The sequence below is a fragment of the Podarcis melisellensis genome, assembly GCF_964234715.1.
Source record: "Podarcis melisellensis genome assembly, chromosome: 5".
Classification (NCBI taxonomy): Eukaryota; Metazoa; Chordata; class Lepidosauria; order Squamata; family Lacertidae; genus Podarcis; species Podarcis melisellensis.
In genome coordinates, this window is record NC_138537.1 from 85555567 (window position 1) to 85574478 (window position 18912).

At 42.5% G+C, this 18912-nt stretch overlaps 1 protein-coding gene across 1 annotated transcript in view; it reads left to right on the forward strand.

The window, feature by feature from the left end:
* Nucleotides 1-448: 448 nt before the first annotated feature.
* SYNPO2L (synaptopodin 2 like) overlaps nucleotides 449-18912 on the forward strand; it is a 38915-nt gene continuing 20451 nt past the window's right edge. Inside the window, exons 1-3 of the mRNA XM_081913505.1 lie at nucleotides 449-464; nucleotides 1510-1655; nucleotides 14832-14983. Coding sequence (XP_081769631.1) covers nucleotides 1548-1655; nucleotides 14832-14983 — 260 coding nt within the window. The 5' untranslated portion in view covers nucleotides 449-464; nucleotides 1510-1547. The remainder of the gene's footprint in view (nucleotides 465-1509; nucleotides 1656-14831; nucleotides 14984-18912) is intronic.

Sequence of the window (18912 nt, forward strand, 5' to 3'; positions counted from 1 at the left end):
GGAGGGGAGAAGACAAATTCCCCATTATGTGTATGATTGCTGTCTGTTGCTATAGCTAGGTGATTAGGAAACTGCTTTGTAGCGTGTGCAGGTACTGAAGGTAATATGCAATTAGTAATATGACAATCCTCCCTTTTCTTCTCTTCCCATGTGCTGTTCTGAGAGTTCTTCTGAACACCGCCCCAAGCCAATTATGGGAATTGTGGGGGTGCAGAAGGGAGAAGAGAGGGGAACCCCACTGCTCAAACAGTAGCCATTGCACAGGGCTTCTGCTGATGGGGCTTGTTAGGTGAATTCCACCCAAAACAGATCCCTCTCTTTTGCCTCTGACATTACTTTTTGTTTGGTCTTGTTTTGTTTGCCAGGCATGGAAGAGGTGAGTGGAAACATTTTCCTTCTGGTGAGGCTTAAAGTACGACGTTAACAATAACAGCAGCAGCAGAATGCATAAGGTTCTTCCATGTGTGAGTACTATGTGGGCATCAACACATTCTACTAGTTCCTTCCACAGGGGAATTTCTTCTAGAACACCAGGGGCATATCTGCCATTTCTGTATTTTCTGGTTGTGTAATTTCCTCATCTCTGCCCAGGGTGAGAATATACTCGATATGGTAGTTGCTCCACAAGCACAGAAGAGGCATATCTCTAGTTATAATGTGTTTATAGGTTTGCTTTGCTAGTTGGGGGGGGTATTGACTTTCCATTTCCAACATTTTTGTCATGTCGTCCAGTCATCATGAAGGAATTTGTGAAAGATCAATTTGGGGCTGCTTCTCTGAAATTTTATAATTCTGATATTGATTCAGGCATCTCAACCTATTACTACATAATGATAGGCCTGGAATGTGTTATCAGTAGTTTTTGACCCTTTATGCATAATCCAAATGGGAAATCCTTGTGCACAGGCCCAACTGAAATAAATGGCAGCTCCCTTTCATTTAACAGGCTTGCACAGGAGAACGTTTCATTGGATGGTATCCATTGCTTTGCATGAAAGAAATGAAGGTTGCTTTGGCTAAGGTGGCATAAATGGTTTTGTGTGCATGTTGAAAATCACAAAGGACTGCCTTCAGGAGCTTTGGAAATACCAAGTTTTATTGCAAAGCTTAAATCAAATCCTCCCCAGCTGGAAAAGTGTGAGACAAAGCTCTGGAAAGAGACAGGAGGAGAGCTATTTTCAGCCATGCTTTAGTGAAACATCCAGAGTCTATTGCGGGCCAGGAGGTGGGGGGAGCACAGAGGGTGAGATTGACAAGATGCATGTGCAAAATGACTCTGGCCTCTTACCAAAAGTGGAGTCAAAACGGCTGGTGATAGTCTGCTCAGCAGCTGGAGATCTAGAAGGGTATGGAGCATTGGTCTTGCAGGACTAACCTCTAAGGAGGAGGGGGGAAAGGAAGTAGTGGGCTTTAGGACGGACTTGAGAAGGTTGATGCTCCTTGCCGCAATGGAAGAGGAAAGCACCATACCTTAAGAGTAAAAAAAGGTTTATTTTTATTTTCGAAAAGGACATTTGTCACCAAAGGAAAAAGACTGTGCTAAAAGCATGGGAGCTGAAGAAGAAGAGGTCGTTGTCACTCTCTCTGGAGGGGCACCCTGGGGCTTCCGTTTGCAGGGGGGCTCTGAACAGAAAAGACCCCTTCAAGTGTCAAAGGTAGGAAAGGAATATATTCTAATCGTCTAAAGTTGAAGAAAGGCCAACGGTTTAATATGTGGTGAAACTTGTTTGACTGCTTCGCTGCATTTAAATAAATTTATTCTCAGAGCAGAAAGCATGCATTCAAACTACTTCCACCAGAATTGGAATGCCTGTCTTAATCCTTGGACTGTGTAGTTACCCATTTGAATATACAGTAGCAAGGCTTATTTCCAAGGAAGCATGCATGGAATTGGACTTCAGGATAGTATTAGGCAACATATAACTTGTGAGGTTCATATAGTATTGTGGGCTGGTTTGTGCAGCCAATGTTTTTGTTAGCATCCTTTTTATTTTTAAGGTAAGCTTCTAATGCAATGGTTACAGTAGCACATTTTAAAATGTAACTCATGGATTGAAAATGAGGCACTCAGTAAAATGAAGCCTAGATTCAATATGGTTTCAAGTATGGATGCAACATTTAAATGGTTAATTAGATCAACCTATTTCCAAATTTTCTGTTGATTAAAATGGTGTTCCTGATTAGTTGGGCAAGTGCTTGTAAAAAGTGCAAATGACAAGCACCATCTTTGTTGGAATTTTTTTTTTAATGACAAGCACTGTCTTAAAATGACTGTTTCACCCTTTTCTCACATGAGAAAATGCCTAATGTCTGCACACATCATGTAAAAACAAAAGTACATGTTTTGCTTTGGAACTATTGTTCTACTCCATATGCACATTTATTCAACAATTAAATTAATTAAGAAAGATTACATACATAAAACTCTCTAGATACGATGCTTTTTCAGATCTGTGGTTTGTTTAAACAAGGCAGGTGCATGTATCTCTCAATTGTTATTTGCCCCTTGTAGATTAATGAATATGTATGCAAACTGATTGTGGGGCTTTGTCCCATGAAAATAATTACATAAATTCTTCTCTGGTTTGGAACAAATTTCACGAACATCTGGAAAGTCAGCTGCTTCTCTGTCTTTAAGAAATGCTGTATTGACCTATCATACACGAAAGAGCATTTTGGATGGAATGATCTGATCATGCCCAGCAAGAGGGGAGGGTTCAACCATGCAGGCTGCTGAAGTAAAGGCTTATAGTCTTTCTTGTGTGCAAGCTATCAATTTCTACCTATCTAATCTGTAGGCATATGCTGCAATACTGCTAAAGGTAGCAGTGATTCATGTTGAAACTAATGGAATATATTAATCTTGTTTTATATAAGTTGCACAACATACAAAACATTCAATCATGCCTAGTCATGATTATTAGCTGGACGCTGGGTACCTTGCTATCTCCCACTGAGCAGCAAAATGTAATAGCCAATGTAGTAGCAGCAGCAGCAATATTAGCATAGTTTATTTTTTATATGCCACTGTTCTACCAAATTAAGTTGTTTTAATTTTTTGATGTTTGTTGCTCTGGGCTCCTTTGGGAGGAAGATTGGGATAGAAAATTATCAAAATAAACAAATGTACTCAGATACAGCATAACCAAACAAGCCATTCAATAAAATAATTAAAAATTCAGTTTACAATATCTAAAAGCAAATACAAAGAACACTAAAATAAAAGTAACAAGGCTGAACAGTTTTGTACCTTTAAACTGGCAGTAATAAAACTAGGTGTTGCATTTTAAAAGGCTGTTGAAATAAATGCATCTTCAGTTTCTATCAAAACAGACACACAAAGCAGAAGCCTGTGCAATTTCGATAGGGAGAGCATTCTTGAGTTGCACCCTGCCACAGAAAAAGCCTCATCTATTTTACACACTTGATGAATGTCCCAAGATAGCACCCCTAGAACAGGACCTCTAGAGTTAATATTCAGTCCCAGGTGGGCCTATATGGGAGCATGCAAGAGAGGAACAATAGAACATTAATTCATCTTTATTAATTGTTCAAAACTTCATGCACTGTACAAACTTTAAGAAATTAATGAAGCAAACCAATCCTCATATTATCACAGGACTGGAATTAGGTTACTACTGTGCTGTTCAGATGGCCACCACATTGAATGGGTGCTAAGCTTGCAGTGCAGGGCAATGGGGGGGGGAGGGATAATACAAAAAGCAGTGTAAAAATGACAGACATGCACCCAGCATCCCTAGACAGTTCACCAGTGCTCACAGTTGGGGGCTGTGACAGCACCCACGTTCTACTGACACATGAAGGAAGCCAATGAAGTCACGATGAGAGTATATCCACAGCGCACACCCATGCATCACTACAAAAAGCATGCAAGATGACACCATTCTCCCTCCAATGACCCCACTGACACAGCCCCTGTCGGTTTCCATACAGGGGTCCAAACCCCTTTATGCTCTTCGCAGCCACTGTTTTTGAGGACAGTACAGAACCGAAAGGAAGACTTGCAACACAGCACTCCCATAGCTTAATGGGCACATATAGTCTCTGGGATATGGGTTCAAGAGCTGCTTTGGGATGGAAAAGAACCTTTCCCTAAGCACCCAAGGGAAGGGGGTGATGGGACACGCAACAAGGGCAGCCACAGCTGCATACTGGCAGCAACTTCCAGTGGTTCACACTACCAGTGGGCGTAGTGTTGAGAAGCAGCGGGTGGAAGTTTAAACCCCATTAGGGAGAAGGGAGGAACATTTACATCTTTCTCATGCACAGGGAAAAAGTTGAGAGCAAAAATGTAGGACTCCCCAGGACTCAAGCACTACAGAGCAGATGCCTAACCACTCAGCCACAGCAGCATATAGCATTCAGATGCCAGGAGCAATGGGAGGGAAAGTCAGTAGTGAAGTCCAGGGAGGGAAAGTGAACTGGTGTAAGGTTGTGCTGTTGATGGCTGTGTGAATTAATGGGGAAAAGAACACAGCAGGGTGCTACTCCCTCATGCTGCCAACGTCTCTACCCTATTTCAGCCAACACATCTTTTGCTAGTGCAGCAGCTCAGCTGGAGAAGGGTTCAGCCAACACTAGCTGCCACTGCATCCAAGATGATCCGCTGCTTTATCTGGAGTTCCACTGGAGTAGTAGGGCTTCTGCCAAATGCTACAGCCCTTCATCTGCCAGATCTTCAGTAGTTATCAGAAATTCAACATTCTTGGATGAATCGTTTAGCTCCTGTAATCCTACTATTGCAAATGTAGCCTCTATGCAGCTTCCAGAAATACCTGTGTTACTGGAAAATGGGATTAGGTTCCAGACCTAAATGCTTTGGTAGAAGTAAGCTGTTAAAGGGAATGAGACCTTTGGCAGTCTTTGAAGCTTTGGTGACTAGTGATGGGATACTACATGCAGGCTCAAGAGCATATGTGCACCGCAAACTTAAACAGGTCTTTCTGTATTGCCCTTGGGATTCTCCCTAGACCACATGCTGCACACAAAAACCCCTTGAGTCTTTTTGCCAGGACATAATGTACTCCTGCTTGCCTTGGACAAGAGAGAGGTGTGAGTATGTAGAAACTCATCTGCACTGTATAGTTGTACCACTTTAAGAGTCATGGCTTCCCCCAAATGATTGTGGGAACTATAGCTTGTTAAGTGTCCTGACAGTTGTTCGCAGGCCCCTATTCCCCTCACAGAGCTACAGTTCCCAGAATGGTTTAACAGTCAGTCTCTCCTCCCAGGGAACCCTGGGGATTGTAACTTCAGCATTCCCTGGAGCAGAAAAGAAAGCTTGTGAAGTAGCAGCGTCAATTCTTTTTTCTTAATGATCTAGCCAGCTGCAGCATCACAGTTTTATGTGGTTGAGAAAATAGATGTGGAGTTACTTCCTCCCTAGAAGCATAGCCATGTGCGGAGAGGTGCCCATGTCTTCTCAAAGAGTGCAACTCTGTGGAATTGGGGGGAAATGGAAAAGTATGCACACAAGTTGGGCTGCTACTAACGTCAAGTCCTTTTGTCTATCTAGTGTTTTGTATTTTATGTTGGGGTGATGTTGAACCCTGTGTAACTGAAGATTAGGGTTGGTCTCTCCCGTTAGGCCTCAGGCAGTGGATTTGAAATGTCACTGAAAGGCAGCAAACATTAGTTATTTAATTTATTGTATTTTACTCAGAGGTATTTGCTGTATTGGGGTGCATATTTGGGAGGCAGGGTAGCATATGTTGTTTTGCCCAAGGCAGCAAAATGCTTCGGGATAGCCAAGCCCGGTGCTCCTTCTTAAAAGCAATGGAGAAATTGAGCAGTTTATATACCAATACTGAAACTATGCCAGATTGTATTGGGTCCAAATAATCCATCTCATCAAAGAGCACATGGAGTCACTGTGGTCTATCCACATTTGAGCATTATTTAGCTGTTAATCCACTCTGCCCGCCTGCCTTCAAATTGGACCAAAGCAGTCAACACCCACACATATTTGAATTTGTTTATAAGAAGCAACTTCAGTTTCCCCCATTCATATCAAGAGACTTTCCCTTTTTCTAATTTGTTGGTTCTGTTATGCCAGTTAACTGCCAAACAGGGCATTTATACAGATTTGTGCCACAAACAAATTTGTAAGGGCACAATCCACTATGAATTGCTATGTAAGCCCCATTGTGATGTATGTATGTATAAATCATCTTTTACATGTGAACAAGTAGAAATTCTAGTGTTAGTGGGACACAGTTGTTGAATACCATCCTGTGAACTTTGTTCAGTAACAGATTGGCAGCCAGTGTAAATTCTACAAACAAGGTGCTATATATATGCTGGCAGTAGTTTGTCCACATAAGCAATCGAGTAGTTTTGCACTCCTGCAACTTTTTGACCAACCTCAAAGGTAGCCCCATATAGACTGCATTGCACTACTCCAACTTTGAGGATACCAATGCATGGACAACTGCATTGGTCAAGCTATCCCAGCCCAGGAACGGCCACATCTGTTTTACAAGCCCAAGCTGGTAATAGGCACTCCTATTTATTTATTTTTTTAATATTTTATTAAATTTTAAGGATAACAACAAACAGAAAAAAGAAAAAACACATACACAAAAATATAAAGTTATAAAATACAAAAATTTAACTTAGAGAAAAAGAAAAATAAAAACAGAAAAAAGGAAAAAAGCACATTAAAAGAAAACACAAAAATCCCTCTTTTTAATTTCACATCTTTGATTCACTTATTTTCCTGACTTCCTCACATCTCCCTTTTTTGTATCCCTTTTAAAAATTAGTTCAGCAAATTCATGTCCAATTAATTTATCTATTTATCAATCCAATCTTATTTTTTACCTCGTTGCTAGAACCCCTTCAGTTCATTTCAATGTCATTAACATTCAAAAATTTTACAATGTTTCTGTAAATAAATTTTAAATTTCCTCCAGTCTTCTTCCACCAACTCTTCTCCCTAGTCTCGGATTCTGCCAGTCATTTCTGCCATTTCCATGTAGTCCATTACTTACATCTGCCATTCTTCCAGAGTGGGTAGGTCTTGTGTCTTGGTAATAGGCACTCCTAGCCACTGAAGACACCTGTGCCTCTAATGACAGAGCAGGATCCACAAGCACTCCCAAACTATGCACCTGCCTTTTCAAAAATAGTGTGACCAAGAGCAGGCAACTTGCTGACTTCCTGGTTTTGGGAACCACTCACCCACAGAGCCTCTTCCTTGCCAGGAGTCAGACTCAATTTATTAGTCCTCATTCAGTTCACCACTGCATCCAGACACTGGTCTAGACCTTTCTCAGCCATTCCCAATTCAGACACTACAGAGAAAGAATTGGATATCATCAGCATACTGTTGACACCTCGGTCCAAATCTCCAGATATCCACTCCCAGCAGCTTCATACGGATGTTAAATGGCCCTGGGCTTAACCTCAGATAACATGCTAATCAACAGAGCACTTCAACCCTATAAACCATCAAGCTGCCTTTAGCATGCTCTCTGTTCAAAAACATATGGCTGTTAACCAGAAGATTATTAGGAGGGTCCCAGCCTGTGAACACCTATTCCTGCTGGGAGATTTTGATGCCAGAGTTGGGGAACATTGGGATGGCAGGCTCCCCAAGGCTATGGGGAGCTGGCTTCAGGCACCAACTCTGTGTTACAAACATGTCTACAAACAGATTGGCAACATTGACCCCGTCATGGAGGAATACCTTGCAGGCGACTGCAGTGCCTGGAAACAGTCAGGTTGTGTATCCACAAAAGTGACTAGAGAAGGAATGACCACTGGGAGGAGCACAGAAAGAAGAAACTATGGTGCATCTACAACAGCAAAACCGGATGCCTTCATCTGCCCCAACTGCAGCAAAACATTTCTGCCATAACAAGTCTTTACAGCCACAGCAGGCACTATAACTCTCCAATGGTTTGATTTGACCTCTGAAGGCACACTCTTCCATTGTCTCCTGAGACAGACAGATGCCAACTAACCAAGCAGTGGTTTGAGCCCACCTAAGGACAGCTGTGGGTAGGATTCCTTCATTCTAGGTTGTTGATCTAAGGTCCCTTCCATCTCTACAGTTCTATGATTCTATGATTTTGTTATCCTGTCACAGAGAACCCAACGATGTATTCTCAAAAGCCTTTCATCTGGTGTATTTAAATTTTCTTCCATCAGCAGTTCTGAAAGGGAGTTCCAGAAAATCCTTTATTGTCAACATAATTGCCTCTGTGAATCAATCCGATGAGGTAGCATCTATAACTCACATCTTACGTGCTGCACGTCTTATCATGATATACATAAGATTTTTATGGATCTCTTTTATCAGAAATTTCCAGGATGATTGGATTAAATTGGATTGTTAAATAATACTAGATTGCTTTTCTGCTTAAAACTGGACACTTAATGTGATCGTAACTACAAGACTGAGAGCTGTTTTGTGAAACCAACAAAAACTCCAGTTGGAAATGGGACATACGAACTTGCCGTGAGTGAATGGATTTTTAAACTCCACTCATTGTGGCAGCTGCTGGTTCTGCTGAATTAGCCTTTTGGAGGAGTCGGGTTATGATACTTGACATATCCTTTCCATTCCAGTGGAACAGCTGTTGCTTAATACCTTTTCTCCTCATCAGTGCATTACGGACACATGTATTCATCCTTCCCTGTTTAATTGTGTTGCTTCTCTCTGGTCTTCCTGTAGGAAGAATTAGGATGTTTCTATATATCAGGATTTCTGGCAATAAATAGTATTTGTTTTCTATTTGTAATGCACAGTCCATACACTGGTTGAGCATCTGTTGTGAAGATAGTGGTATCACCCCCACCCCAGACCTTCCATGTGTCCCTATTTTCCAGGGACGTTCCTGATTTAGAGAAGCCATCCCAGTTTCTGTTTTGATCCCAGAATGTCCCACTTTTCCTTAGGATGTCCCTATTTTCATTGGAGAAATGTTGGAGGGTATGGAGTTATCTAACCCCTGAGCCAATCCCGTACAGAGAAGTTTTTTTTACTGTTTAATGTTTTATTGTGTTTTTATATATGTTGGAAGCTGCCCAGAGTGGCTGGGGCAACCCAGTAAGATGTGTGGGTTATAAATAGTAAAATTGTCATTTTGGAATGGGACATCCCTATTTTCATTGGAGAAATGTTGAAGGGTATGCCAGCCCTGCAATTTGCATCCCCCCTCCACTGGGGAAATCCAATTATTCTCTCACATAGTATATTTGTATCTATTAGGATGAATTATTTTCCATTGCTTGTGATGTTTAGGGAAGTTTTTAATGTTTGATCGTGTTTTTAATATTCTGTTGGGAGCCACTCAGAGTGGCTGGGTGAACCCTGTCAGATGAGCGGGGTATAATTTTTTAATTATTATTATTTTATTATTATTCTTTAGATGGGACAATGAGAAGAGGCTGGTTCACTCTTCTGAATTACAAACAGCAGCAGTTGAACTTTTCAAACAGCATGCAGCAAATAGTAGAGGGGATAGTAGAAGGCATTTTGGATCAGTTCAGTTTCTTGTGTGTGATTACACAGTATGTGATTACGAAGTCACATATAAAGTCAGCCACAAGGTTTATTGCGGCACACTTTGAAAAGTACTTTATAGTGCTGCACTTAATGAGTTTAAGTGGGTCCTTACTGTTTGTTTCAGGTTTTATATCTAGGAAGATGTTTTTTTGCATTGCTTGGAACGGCCATGCTGACTGGAATTGATTGGAGTTGTAGCCAAAAACACCTGGCGATGTAATATGTGCAAAGCCCACACGTACAGAGTATGGGTTGCTTTGAAAGTTTAAGGTACACATTATACTTTTAAATATAGTGTGCACTTTCGTCCTCTCTTCCCAGATCATCTTTTTCACTGATACCAGCCCAGGCTATAGTTGCAAAGAAACTGAGAACTAGTCAGTCAAGTTGTGTTGGCAATGTTATGTTCCAAGGGATTTATGAGTTTTTGAAAAGCTGCCTCTGGGAACAAGAACAGTTGGGAAGTCTTTCATCCTATTTTTAGAGTTTCTCCCTCTGTGTGGGGAGCTGGCTGTGAAGACCGAGAGTGGACTTTGTTGATTTTAGATGCTCAGGACATACAACGTAGTTGGAGACTGCTTGGCAAATGAAGAGCTTTGCTGCAGAGTTTTTTCCTTGCTCAGTTCCGTACAAACTGGAGTTCCTGAATTACCATAAATCCTGGCATGGACCAAGCTGTGGTTAGGCCAGAGCACTCTGATCTGGCTCCAAGCTCCAGATTTCATAGCCATGGAGGCTGAGAGTTGCTTAGGAGTACACTCCAGGAGTGCAAGATTCTTAAGAGACAAATTGTATGTGATGGTTGCCATTGCCCCTTCAGCAAAAATGGGTTTGCCATTGAATTCCTGTCATGTGGCGTTAAGGCTTAAAACCCAACATGGGTAGGTTAGAGGCAGGAGCTGAATCCACTTGCTTTTCCTGACCCTCTGAAACAGCCTTTCAATATCATCTTTCCGCTGGTGAGATGCCATGGGTTGAAGTAATTCTAGGAGGAAACATCTTTAAACTATGTTTTTGGCTGTGGAAGAATTATTTAGAGAGAGAAGGTTCAGACACTTTCAATGGCTTTTCGATTTTAGGCTGCTTTTACTCTTGGGAGGGCCTTGCAATAGGGTTGTTTAGATCCAATTTGTCAATGTGTGTGATTGGCACACGAGGATCCACACACTTCTGTTTTTTCACTCACCATTTCATTGCTTTGCTGCTTCTTGTCATCCATACCACTGGGTGGAGTTTGGTAGAAATATCCTGGGTATGTTTGGGATTTTTCTGTCCTCTCAATCCTTCCTCCCCTAGTTATCATACAAAATTTAAAAGCAGTTTGCTTGGTCTATTTTTAAGATTAAAAATATATTTGTTTTTGCAGAATTGTAATTTAACAGAATTGAGGCTAAGAATGGCTTTTGTTGTAAGGGTTTTAGAAATGGACTGACAGTGTAATCCTATGCAATGTTTACTCAGAAGTAAGCCCCACTGGGTTCTTACTCCCAGCTTCCAGAATCCAGACTGTCGCTATTTTGTTAGTCTGATGCAGCTGTATACCAACAAATTTAGGTTGCACAATTAAAGTGGATTTGGTGCTTTTGCGCACGCGCGCACACACGCACACACACACAAACCCCACATCCCCCAAAATTCACAGAATGTATGTGGTAAGAAAAGTGATGGGAATGTGCATTGGAAAATGTGGAATAAGGGCGATGATGGGCAATACCATACAATGTCTGTGCAAACAAATTGGAATGAAAACTCAACAAACAACAATGTCATATAATCTCCACACAGATTTTGTGCAAACAAAGCAGGATGACTGCTTAATAAATAGGTTGTCTGGAGAAGCACTTGAAACTCTGCAGCTAGTGCAGGCTGGTCCTTCCCTACCATGATGGGATAGAGAGTTGTTAGCATGATCTTTAGTTCCAAATGAAACCCTCCCCCCATTTATTTTTATTAATTTTCAAAATATTATGGAACCACGGAAACATGTAAACAATAACAAAAAAATCAATAATACATCCAACTAAAAGCAGGGTATACAAAACCTAAACATATAAAATAATAACAATGATCTGTTCTGATAGTGGAGCAAGAGGTAAATATAAATGATCAATTCCTCTTTCTGCTCTATAGCTTTAAAAACTTTATTAGTGTGGTGGAGCACTCCACTCCTCAGGTACCGGACTGAGTGGGTGGAAAAAGGTAAAGGGGCCCCTGACCATTAGGTCCAGTCGCAGATGGCTCTGGGGTTGCGCCGCTCATCTCGCTTTACTGGCCATGGGAGCTGGCGTACAGCTTCTGGGTCATGTGGCCAGCATGACTAAGCGGCTTCTGATGAACCAGAGCAGCACACAGAAACGCTGTTTACCTTCCTGCCGGAGTGGTACCAGTTTATCTACTTGCACTTTGACATGCTTTCGAACTGCTAGGTTGGCAGGAGCTGGGACCAAACAACGGGAGCTCACCCCGTCACAGGAGTTTGAGCCGCCAACCTTCCGATCGGCAAGCCCTAGGCTCTGCGGTGGAAAACTCATTGCCAAACCCCCAAATCTGACAATTACCAGATTGCATGAGAGTGTTGGGGGGGAATCGGGTTTGGGAGAATTTTAATTTTAGCAGTGTGCTAAGAATTCCCCCTTAGAACTCATTGGCATGCGTATGCACACACCTATTAGAATGCTGCCATTTTCAGGGGGTGACATCTAAATGTGTCCATCTACTTGCACAGCAGGATTTCCCCTTCCTCTCTTCCACCTGCACCCTTAAATTGTGTGGGACCTTCCAGAGCAAATGGGGGTTTGAAGGTTGGAGGGGAGAGAAGAGGAAGGAGAAGTACTATTGTGTAAGTGGAATCCCATTCATGTAACGTTGGGTATCATCCAGAGAAGTCTGTTCTCCCCCTTTTTGGGCAGGTGGCTTTGTGGGCAGGACCTGGGCCTCCCTCGTAAACTGGCCTATCGCAGGCCAGATCGTATTTCTGCCGCCAAATGGGCCAATGGCGGCAGGAGTTAGTGGGTGTTCCCCTGAGTGTGGGACCAACCAACCAATTGCGGCCCTTGGCCCAGGGGAAGTTTAAATGCCTGGCTGGCAGGGCTTTTCTGCCTTTTTTCTCACTGTGTCCATTCTCCCACCCGCCCACCCCCGGATTAGGGTTTTTCATGGATGGTTTGACCTTGCTATGGACAATGTCAGCCACCTAAATTTTCAGGGGCCGGGCAGGAATTTTTTCCACTTGATTAATTGGCACCACCACTTGGGTTTTCGCCTACCTCGTAGCAATCGTCACAACTTTGTAAGGCGGATAGGCATTGGGTAAACCTAGTCTTGGTTGGAGGTGAGGTGATAGCCTCTGCCTGCCACTCCATGGGTAAGGGTATCCTGTTAAAAGAATCCAGGAGGAGTGGCTCCTGTCCGATACCCAGACGCGGGCTAGGGCCATACTACTCCTCCAATGGGGACCACTTGACAGATGCCCCGATTTGACGTAGGGTGTGTGCCCCCCCCCCGCCACCGCCATCTTCATCCTTAGAAACACTCCCAGCAGATGGGCAGGTGTGACATATTCAGTTGCTTACCACACTGCCTATGTCCAAATCTCACATCTGTAACCAATAGAGTTGTAGCCTTTTTTTGATTCTAAATCAATATCCTGTGTGGTGTCTAGTTATTTGCACCTTAGGGAACAGGGTGGTCATGGAGCCTCAATATGCAAATGAAAAGCTGATAGTCTATGGCTGTGTACATCCTCCATACATTTAAAGGACATCGTTTCCCCCCAAAGAATCCTTCTGTGGTTCATTAAGAGTGCTGGAAATTGTAGCTCTTTGAAGGATAAGCTGTGGTTCCTAGGATGTTTGTGCTTTAAATGTATGGTGCATGCAGCATTCTTTGTGGAGAAATGTCTCCATGAAAGAGTTGTTTCTCTCCAAATATTGGGCTTGAGGCACCTTTTTCTCAGTCAATTACATTCTTCAAATACAAGCAGATACCCTCGCTCCAGCTTCTCCCAACGATAGCATCTCACATGAGTGTACATAGTTCTTTATTTTGTTATTTGCCTACAAACTGTACCCCATAAAACTTGGTGAAATGAGGGAAGGAAACCAGATGGAAACTGCTCAGTTTGATAGGAGCAGGAGAGCCTGTTTGCTCTGTTGCTCTGTTACTAGGTTTCATGTTCTCATTCCAGATATATTTTTTTTCTTTTCCAAATGTTAGAGGCAGAGGAAGGGCAAAGTCTCTGGAAGGCCAGGATGATGGCATTTGTGCTGATGAATGTGGCAGATGGAATGAGCAATTTCTATTTTAAGATTGCAGGAAAAGCCTGGAGCTGATCCCCAGAGGCTGATAAAGATCCAACAAGTGTCTAGACAGCTCATACCTCCCCCAAAAAGATAGGCATTTCTTCCTTTTCCTTGCTCCTCCACTTTGCAGGGGAGACACAGAGGACCAGGATGTTATGCTAGGCTCACCATTAGCAACTATGCAATTTTTTTAAAGTAGGGGTACACTGGGAAAGGGATTTGTTTTCATTGGGACCACAGCACACTGAGAGGGAAAGGTTAACCCTATCCTCCCCATGTCACCTAGGTTCTGATGAAAGGACCCCAGTTGTTGCTATTAACTGCCAGCTGGCAGGAAGTGGAGTGCCTGGTTTTAGCCAATGGGGGATGAGTATATCCCATGCATTGAGAACACTGCCCCCACTGTTGTGGTTGGGGGATTGCTGGAGCAATACAGTTCGGCAAAGGAAGACGGTTCTCATGTATGGCAATGCGGGGGAAGGAAAAGACTTGGGGTGTTTGCAGCAGGTCCTTTGAATATATCAGCCCCACACTCACTCCAGTTATTTGAGTGGAGGCTGTTGTTACCTATCCCAATTTGACGTACCCATTTAGGGTTGTAAGGAGAGAAGTCTTGGTACTGTGCTCAAGCTTAGGCCATTCTTTGCAGAGTAGTCCCTTTGTGTGCAACATGTCCTTTCTACGTCGTTTCACGTTACTGGAGTTGCCCCTTGTGAGGGCTAGGTGTGAATGCCATGAGACGAGAGAGAGGACACACACTAAGCAGCTGTCATCTGAGTTATGGTCTCCCTATGTGGGGTTCGCATCAACGATGGGGTTGTGGCCATGGGCTGAAGGGATATAGGATGTGGCATAAGTGTGCCCCTTTCGTGTGCTGACCAAACCCCCTTTTCAGCTTTTCCATGATGGTAACTGTCATGCTGTTGGTATCCCTATTGATAGCCCAGGAGGGAACTTTCTCCTTCACTCTCTCTTCTCTGCTTTTCCCTTTTCAGATCCGTAAAAGAAGCAAAGCATGCCGTGGGGGCTTATGGGAAAATGATGAACTGGTAACCATCAATGGGAAATCATGTGCTGGCCTCTCACATGCCAGCGCCATGCAGATCATCGACTCCTCAAATGGCATCCTCAACATTGTTGTTAAAAGGTAAATGATAACAGCTGTTGGCTCTTGGTGTCAGCTGAGCACGGTGAAAAATGCAGCACCCTGTTAAGGTAGCACAAACTGATTTTGATTAAATGTTCAATGTAATTATATACCTATGTGACTTCATATACCTTCCCAGCTATGCCTGTCCCAGAATGCATGCGAGTGTCATATGAAAATGACTCCCCCCGCTAACAGTACAGGGACTCTTTTTCATTATATGTAGTCTGTTTTTTAAAAAACCTCAGAATGACTCATATTAGGCTTCTGGACATGTTGGACATTCAGAGTGTGACCAGGCTGGCCTGTTTAAAAGAAGATGTCAGACGTGTAAGAAAAGCTTTCCTGCACCGTATTCCAAGTGCCTGATGTCTCTTTTAAGCCACAGCTGTCTTGCCTTCTAATACAGCATTAGGACACTAGTGATCCTTGTGGCCTGAACGGGTGTTGCATTGACATGCTATTATTGCACATTCAGTAGCTGAGAGCCTGGTTTAAATTTGAAGCCAAGCTACATGGAATGCTGCATGGGTAAATTCTTGCTTGCTCAGCACTTAGTCTAAATAGGATCAGTGTAATAGCATCATGTATCCGAGTTCTCATTCTGAAGGCTTATGGTTACTTTACTTATATATTTTTTTATAATTGCATTGGAGGGTAGATATCAAGAATATGTGAGCCAGGTAGGTAGGTAGGTAAATACATACATACATACATACATACATGCATACATGAAATATGAAAATGTGGGAAAATAAGATAGAAGCCCTTGTGGAGATTCTTAAGCAGTTAAAAAACAGAAAGCAAAAGGTTAGGTTAAACAGTTTTTATATTTCAGGAAAGTTAGCAGTGCTATAATAATAATAATAATAATTTTTATTTATATCCCGCCCTCCCCAGCCGAAGCCGGGCTCAGGGCGGCTAACAACACCAAAATAGTGCAACATTATAAAAACATTATAAAAATTAATTAAGATCAAGATTGATGGCAACCATAAAGTTTTGTAAAGGTTGCCAAAGGAGGGAGTCAGGCTGCACCCTAACCAAATAACCTGTACAGTGGAGCCTCGCAAGACGAAAAGAATCCGTTCTGCGAGTCTCTTCGTCTAGCGGTTTTTTCGTCTTGCGAAGCAAGCCCATTGACAGCTTAGTGGATTAGCACTATTAGCGGCTTTTAGCGGCTTAGCGGCTTAGCGGCTTAGCAGCTTAGAAAAGGGGGGGGAACCCGCAGGAACTCGCAAGACATTTTCGTCTTGCGAAGCAAGCCCATAGGAAATTCGTTTTGCGAAGCACCTCCAAAACGGAAAACTCTTTCGTCTAGCGAGTTTTCCGTCTTGCGAGGCATTCGTTTTGCGGGGCACCACTGTACCAAGACTGTTGCTATATATCAGGAGTAAGACGCGGACAGTGAGTGAGGAGAGAACCCCTGTGGGCTTGAGTCTTCTTCTTTGAATGCAGCTCCTTGTTGTTTTGCTGATAAACAGGCCACCATGGCTGCCCTCTGGAAGCATGGAGATAAGCTGCTCAACAACAACAACAACAAAAATCCGCTGAGCTAATGCAAACTCTTGAGTGAACCAGAGCAGCTCTTTAGATCCCAGCCACTCGGCTCAGTCAGCATGAGACCCACTGGAAAAACTCATGGCTGTCAACTGAGCCTTAGTTTAAAGTTGTGTTCCTGGCAACAGTGCCTGCATCATCACTAGCAGCGCCAATGCAGCCTCTATGGCCTTTTGGCAGCCTTCTCTGGGCTGGAGTATGCTTGTGGGCCCTCTATTAAGAAAGATGTCCAACGTGTAAAGAATTTTATTCTGACACAAGGTCAGCGTTAATTAAAGCATAAGTTGGAGCCATGGGACACTGCCATGCATGCTCATTTGTATAAAAATTAAAGTAGTTAACAATTTTCTCATTTATCAATTGGATGCAGTTAGCAGCTTCTTTAAGTGTGCCACAACAATGATAAAGCATAGGCTTAGGCAACTTCGACCATTTTCACATAAGGTGTCACTATTTATTTTTAAAATGCATTGATCTGATCCTAGATCATCTGGTACTTGCCCCTCCTGTTACTTGCATATATCTCTGTGGTGAATGTCAGATTTTGCACATACAAGAGGCCATGTTTAGTTCCCTGGCTCTCCCGTGAAAAGGACTGTGGATAGCAAGGCTGGGAAAGACCTCTGGTTGTTTGCCAAAACAGATGTGACCCAGGATCAGATTTCCTGATTACTTTCTTAAAGCAGCAGTGGGGAAGGAGGGTGCTCTCATTTGGATTGGAATCACAGTGCTCAGAAAGGAGGCATTGACACATTTTCCTGGGTGCTATCAGTGCCGCTTCTTAGGTCAAAACTGGAAGCCCTGGTTGCTGCTTTAAAGAGAGAAAATGTTGGGAAATCCAATTCTTCTCTCCCACGTCATATGTATTTCAGCCTTGAGACATTGGAGAGTACTGCAAATCAAAGGAAACTCTTAGCTAGTGTGACCAATGGCCTGACTCAGTATTATCTACCAGACCCCAAACTTGCATCCTAATTCCTTGAGAAATTTGGACTTCTAACTTGAAAATAATTTTCTCAAGAAATTAGGATTCACTATACAAACTTGATAAAGACTTTATCAAGTTGAGATGCGCTTTTAACCGTTTTTTCTGTCAGAGTATGTATATTGTGTGTTTACTGTTTGTATGGTGTTTTGTTAATGGAAGTATTCTATAAATCACGGGTATCCAACCCATCGATCACGATCTACTGGTCGATCCCTGCAAGGTTTTGGTAGATCACAGTCAATCGCTGGCCCCCTTCCGGCCCCAGCCCCTCTCCCTGCACCGGTGTCTATTGTTGCAGAAGGGAAGTTGCACCCTCCCTCAGAAGAGCTGCAAAAAAGTCCCTGCCCCCCTAAAAATCGGGGCATTTCCCCTCCCCCCAAAAGGTGAACAGTTTTGAGCTAAACCCCTAAAAAATTGGGGTAGATTACTGCCAGATTTTAATTTTGAAAGTAGATTGCAGTCTCTCAGGAGTTGGCCACCCCTGCTATAAATGTCATGTAGTTTTAGTGTTTTGTTTTGTTTTGTTTTGTTTCTTTTCTGTGTGGGGACACTTGTTATGCACTGTACCTAACCCAGTATAAGGCAGCTTCATATTTCTCTTTCGTTAAGAACTAGCTATTCTCCAAGCATCCAAGGGCATTGTGCATTTTCTCTGTTTCCCATTAAACACCATTCTTGCGGGGTTAATTTTTCTTAAAAACTATTTTATAGAAGATTGATAAATATCAAAATCAACAAACAACTAAAATTTTATCTCACTTTTCTGATAACTGAAGCTAACAAATGATGGATATTAGATATGCTGAGACCACACTCTAAATAATATGCACAGTTGCAATTGCTTAACCTAAAAAAGAGCTGAGTTAGAGGGAGTTAGAGCAACTCCCCTGTGGTGATGAAGGGGTTAGAGCAACTCCCCTGTGAGGAAAGGTTACATCATTTGGGGTGTTTTAGTTTGGGGGGAAAGTGAGCAAGTGGGGAGATGATAGAGGGGTATAAAATTATGAATGGAGTAGTGAGAGTGGATAGAGAGATTCCTGCCCCCCACCCTTTCTCACCTTACTAGAACCAAATCCTGTGAAAAATTAATATGTGTGCATGTAAATGCACATTTTTGGTATACTGTTTCAAGGGCTTTTGGGGGGCGTTTTTGAACAATCAAACAGTGTCAAAATTTTATGAAATATAGTGAAAATAAGATACAAAAATGCATTATATTATTGAAAAATGCCATGCAAAAATGTGCAGATTAGGGAAAATTACTTACATGTGTACACGTGTTGTTCCAGATGATGAATTTTTATGAGGACTTTATTTACTGTAGTTTTCCATGTATAAAACTAGATTTTTTTCCTTTAAAAATTATGCTAAAAAGTGGGAG